The sequence below is a fragment of the Populus euphratica genome, unplaced genomic scaffold (assembly GCF_000495115.2).
Source record: "Populus euphratica unplaced genomic scaffold, PopEup_1.0 scaffold1989.1, whole genome shotgun sequence".
NCBI lineage: Eukaryota > Viridiplantae > Streptophyta > Magnoliopsida > Malpighiales > Salicaceae > Populus > Populus euphratica.
This window is the reverse complement of record NW_011501835.1, coordinates 1-6,210: the sequence shown is the minus strand read 5'-3', so window position 1 is coordinate 6,210 and position 6,210 is coordinate 1. Positions and strand designations below refer to the sequence as shown.

Below are 6,210 nucleotides of genomic sequence, written 5' to 3'. Positions count from 1 at the left end.
TTACAGTTTAATAGTTTTTAGGATCCGGGTTCAAATGGGTTTGCTTGAATTGCGTTGAATTCTGTATAAAGCTTAGAACTTGGCCAGTTGGTCTTTCTTATTGTTTTGGATTACATTGTACATGAAGTAGAAGTTTTGCTTATTAATTTGGTAATGTGTACCACAGGCATGGTTTTTAGATCAATTTGGAGTACTTCATGATGGAAAACAACCTTATCCTGGTGCAATTTCAACATGTATGTGCTTATTCATTAGTTTTGGCATCTGGATCAGTACTTGGCTGATGCTGTTATAAAATCTTATGTTGAAAGTGGTTTCTATTTCATGTATTGGTGGCAGTGCAAAAGCTAGCTACTACCGGTGCCAGAATGGTGATTATAAGTAATTCTTCGCGGCGTGCATCTACAACAATGGAGAAAATGAAGAGTCTTGGATTTGATACTTCTTTATTTCTCGGAGCAATTACCAGTGGAGAATTAACACATCAATATTTGCAGAGGTTAGTTATTCAGCTTTATGGAGTTGAGGAATTATGTTCAATGTTTGGTGTTATTTTGGTGATTGAAAAGACTGTTGCTTTTTTGTGTTTATACGGTATCAATTTTGTGTACTGAATTTTCATGTATTTTCACTAATATCCTTACATATGGGGTACCGAATTTTGTTGAAAAGAAGTGGACTTTATGTCTAATACTATTAGAGAAATGTTTGGTTTGAAACCCTGCAATATCCTTATTTGTGAATATCTGTGAAAAAGAATCCATCTTCAATGATTGAAAAACAGAATGATGGGAACACTTATCTCTACCCTCCTCCTCGAGGATCCATCCTTCAAAGTGATTGATAATTCTGCCATTTAGGGACGGTATCAATGACATTTCTAAAACAAGAAAGGTTTTTTTATTTTTTTAAAATCATTTTATATGCCAAACTTCTTCCTTTTGACTTAGTTATGCCATAGTTTATGGTTTATACATCTTTTAAATGCACGTAAATACATATAGATTTCCTGACTCCTATGTTGAAATTGATAGGAGAGATGATGATTGGTTTGCAGCATTAGGAAAATCTTGCATTCACATGACTTGGAAGGGCAGAGGTGCCATATCTCTTGAGGTGTGTGGTTTGGTTGAATTCTTTTCTACACTGTTTCTCTGGTTTCTTTTTTTCTTTTACACTTCTAGTTTGCCTTACCCCCGCCCCCTCTCTCCTCCTTACCTTCTCTCTCTTCCTAAGTAAACAAAGACATCGGACATGATTAAACAAACCAGGAAGCACCCATTATGTTATCACAAGATCTTCTGCAACTCTTTTAGTAGCCAATTTCTCCATCTGTAATTTTTCTTTTCTTTGGCTCTGAACAGAATTTTGGAATAGATTTCTGTTCAACCTGAACTATCTTTGAGTAGATAATCTATTGATCACTGCATTTGCTCTAGTTGTGCTAGGTGATTGTGTCAAGAGCCATGGATGATCCATTGGATCTAATTAGCAGACTTACAATTGATAAACTTGATTATTCAGGTGTCAGAAGACCTTAGACACTCAGAGTCAGACTCATAATTAATACCCTGCTTTTATGCCCATTTTTTCCTTGCAGGGCTTAGGCTTACAAGTTGTTGACAAGGTTGAAGAAGCTGAGTTTGTTTTGGCTCATGGCACTGAAGCATTGGGGCTGTCTTCTGGTGCTTCCTGCCCTATGACTCTTGAGGAGCTTGAGAAAGTATTGGTGCGCTGTGCTGCTAAACAAATTCCTATGGTAGTAGCCAATCCAGACTTTGTAACTGTTGAAGCTAGAGACTTGCGAGTCATGCCTGGTAAAGATTTTGAGTCATCTTATCCTCCTGTTTACAGAATACATTCTTAATCAGAAATGACTCTCTCTGTGAATGGAAGCTTAGCATGGAAGTCTCATTTCAATGGAGATGTAGTTCTGTTTTTTGTTTAGTTTCTAATAACCTAAATGTTTGGTTTATTTCCAAAAATCCCAATGCCCTTGTGAAATTAGAGAAGCCATGTATGAAATCTTTATTAAATGAGATGGGCTTTTCTACTAAAATTCCCTTGAAGATGTTTCTTGGTAATCTAGTAGCAATGGTATAACTTTTGGGGGATCCTTTCTCTTCCATAGTGTATTTCCTTTCCTTTTGTTACTTTCTTCTTTTATCTAAATAAAGCAGCAAAATGCATAGCTATAAACCTAATGTTCTATGATAAAATGAACAAATTGCGGTTGATTGACTTTGTCTGGCATATGATTTTAAGAGGAAAATTTCATTTTGTTTTGATAATTTGTGATCAATTTGTCTAGAAAAAATGAACAACTACTCCTCTATTTATTGCTTGAATAATAATATAAATTTAGGAGTTAGCTACTCTTTGCATTCTATTTTGTCTAGAAAATATGAACAACTACTCCTCTATTTATTTGTTTGAATAATAATATAAATTTAGGAGGTAGCTACTCTTTATTTAGGAGTTAGCTACTCTTTGCATTCTTTCTCATTTTCTCACCCCTTATATATAGATCAACTTGTAAGAAAAACTAAAAAAAAATAAAAATACGGAGAGATTTATTTTGTTAACTCTTGTGATACAAGTTGTGCTATCTTGTTAGGTACATTGGCTGCCAAGTATGAGAAGCTTGGTGGTGAAGTGAAATGGATGGGCAAGCCAGATAAGGTGCTGTTACTGCATATTATTCTTGTTAGTTCTTACTCTTAATTCGGAAATGCTTATCATGTCCTTTGGTGATATGGACAATCATGTATTTGCCTCAAATTGCAAGTACAAACTAGCATTGAATTTTTAATTTTTGTTCTATGAACCACTGCTATTTCCTTTATTTTTAAATATTCTATACAAAATACAGATTAAGCGGTTAAAATCAATCACTGGCGTTTGACTTTTTAGTTTGAGATGTTCAGGAATAATCTACATTTTGCTCATATTTTATACAATTTGTGTGTTCCTTTAGGGCAAAGCTGTTGTTATCACCTTCTTTATCATATCATTGCGTTTTCTTTTTTTGGTTATACATTTACTTTGGTTGCTCTGATTACTGTATCAACTTTTTGGCAGATAATCTATAAATCTGCTATTGTTGTTTTTTTTTTTTTTTTTTTCCCTTGGCTATACATTTCCTTCAGCTGCTCTGATTGCTTTATCAACGTTTTGGCAGATAATCTATAAATCTGCTATGGAATTGGCTGGGGTTGATGCTTTTGATTCTATAGCTGTGGGTGATTCTCTTCACCATGATATCAAAGGTGCAAATGCTGTTGGGATCCGGTCAGCATTTATAACCGGTGGGATTCATGCAACTGAACTTGGAGTCAATAGTTTTGGAGAAGCAGCGGCTTTATCTTCTGTGCAGGCCCTTGCATCCAAATATGATGCATACCCATCATTTGTTTTACCATCATTTACATGGTAGAAACTCATGCTGGTAAACATATCTCATTTGCTATCTTTAATTTTTGGATGTTTGTCCCGTTTAATGAAGCTATCTATTTGCAAGTCAAGCATTGAAAAATTATCAATGAGCAAGCAATTAAGTTGTCTCTTTTACACTATTATAATATGTTTATCTTTTCTTGGTTCTGCTTCATTCATCCTTTACCTTTTCTTGACATGCTCACTTAGCTCTCTGCACTCCTTGCTTGCTCTTCATTTTGGATATTCATGAGTAGTTTTCGTAGGGATCTGGGTAGATTGGCTTATGTTGAAGCAAACATCTTTTACTTTGTTTCAGATTCTAGTGCCTTGTCCACATGGTTTAGATTAGGTTTTTTTTTTTTTTTATGTTCAATATGTATCATGAGTCGAAACTACGACTTTGAATTGCTTATTTAACTGTTTTCAAACAAGCACATAAAGATTCAATCACATTGCATAATAAATTACACAAACTATATTCATATCTGTTGTCTTTCAAGTATTCTCCCTCTACTACACCATTCTCTTGTGATCACCACTGAGAGGTTGCAAAATATTTATTTTTGGCTAGTTTTCTAGCATTATTTGAGAGTAAAAGATATTGACATTCAAGTAGCACTAACTCATCACATGGAGTTGATTATACGTCTCATAATGCCGCTTCCTAAGTTCTCTCTTGATGCTGCTTCATGAGTCTAACAGATTGCATTGGTATGCTCTGCCCTTCCTCCCATTTGTTGCAGTAATTTACTTCTATACATAATTAATATCCTTTTCTGGGAACTCCAGGTTTTTCTTAAAATGCTTAATTTTGGCTGGAATGACAAAACTTGCTGCCTCAATTCATCTAATTCCTTCTCCGTAAGATGAATATCAGTGATCCTTTAAAACAATACAATTACTTCTATACAAAAAATCTCAGGATTATTATGGAGTTTCACTGTTTATATAAATGATGAAGCTATTTTTAGCCCTTTCATTTGTTTTTCATTTCCTTTTTTTTTATATTTCAATTTGGTCCCTTTTTTTCACAATTTCATTCTTAGGCATTTAATAAATTTATAGGCTATCTTTTAACTGACTAAGTTGATTATATTTTAAATTCAGGTTAAGTAAGGATTTAGGTCTTAGAGGTATTTTTATATCAATTTAATCTCCTTTTTCCTTATAGTTTTTTTATTTGTGGATCGGTCAAGTTGATTGTTATGTTAGATAATTTACACATAATTTAATTTTAAATTTGAGCTAGATAAAAAATTAGATCGAGAAAGTTTTCTATATCAATTTTTTTTTCAAATTCATCACTGATTTTTGTTAGTAGTTACCTGGAAAGCTTTTTGACCGATCAAGTTGAAGAAGTCATAATCTTTACATAGTTTAATTGTAAATCCGGACCAAATAAAAAATCAGATTAAAATGTTTCAAGATTACCAGGGTTGAATTTAATAAAAATATTAAATAGATTTCTACAATTTGAATGGTTTTTATTTCGTTCAAAATTTGTTTGATGCAAATCGGGAAAATGAAACTAGTGATTGACTTTAAGGATCAGTAGATAAATGGCAAATGAGTAGAATAGATAAGTTGATTTGCGTTTTTAATCCTTTCTTTGGATCCCAAAGAATTCCAAACCTTTTTTTCCTTCACAACAGCATTAGCAATTGCTTCCTCTTACCGCTTAAAGCCCTCCGATCTTCTCCAGAGCTCAACAACAGCAGTAACCTAGATGGCTTCTAGTGCAGCTCGCCCCTGGAAGTTGCAAGGAAGTTTTAATGCAATGAAGCTCCATAAAAACTACAGTGAGGTATGTTATTTTCAGCCATACGCTTAGAGGAAGCACCCGCTGCTGCAGCTGTATTGGCCAAGCAAGGAGTTTATAGGCAAATTGATCTGATATCTTGACTATAGTCCCATCCACCATAACCCCATTTTACAGGTTAAATTAGAAACAAAAGAACAAAAAAAAGAAGAAGAGGAAACTTTCCCCATTTTCTTCTTTGACAACGAAAGATTACAACTTTCAAAGCCCTTGAATTAAGTGCAAATAAACAAATTTTCCAGAAGTGAAAAAAGCTGTCATACTCTGCAATCCTGATGAAGTCCAATGACAGTTAGCCGACTTACGGGAAAAAAAAAAAGACAACTGAAAATTTCCGTTTTTCCTTTCCAAAATATAATTTTCATTAATTCCTCTCCAAATCCATATCACAGGTGGCCTGTGTTTTGCTATAGGTTAGATAAAGTTTTTAAAATATAAAAAAATATTAAGAGTATAAATAATTTTTTAATTATGTTATTAAATTCGGTTTAATGGGTATAAATAAATAAACTAAAACAATTAACAAAAAAACTATATCCAAGTCAATTCGAATTATCAAACAACCCAATGGTGACCTTTTTGAAGAAAAACAAAAAAAAAATCAAACTTAAAAAAAAATAGAAAATATTAGCTTAAAAAATAAAGGAAAAAAACCAGCAAATCTAGACAAATTTTCTAAACCTAGTCTAATATAAAAAAAATACAACTTACTAAATTATGAATCAAGTTTAAATATCATTCAATTTAATTTTAAAAGATAAAATCATTAAAAAACTATTAATAAAAAATCTTGCAAAAGAAAAGGAAGAACAAAAAAAGAAGAAGAATGGGGCTAAAATTTGACAAGAAAAGACCCGATAAGAATTAAATAAAAAAATTATCATGAATTAAAAAAATTATAGGGGAATGAAATATCATTTGTAATATGAAACTTGAGTGAAATAGAAAAAAAT

General features: G+C 32.7%; 1 protein-coding gene across 1 annotated transcript; it reads left to right on the top strand.

The window, feature by feature from the left end:
* Positions 1-154: 154 nt before the first annotated feature.
* LOC105118501 (uncharacterized) lies at positions 155-3,610 on the top strand (the record flags this gene model as incomplete). Its single annotated transcript, XM_011016469.1, has 6 exons — positions 155-236; positions 340-499; positions 1,035-1,116; positions 1,601-1,817; positions 2,618-2,682; positions 3,182-3,610. Coding segments are annotated over 6 exons (861 nt in total), but the record flags the coding sequence as incomplete, so codon positions are not given.
* Between the last annotated feature and the right edge of the window lie 2,600 nt (positions 3,611-6,210).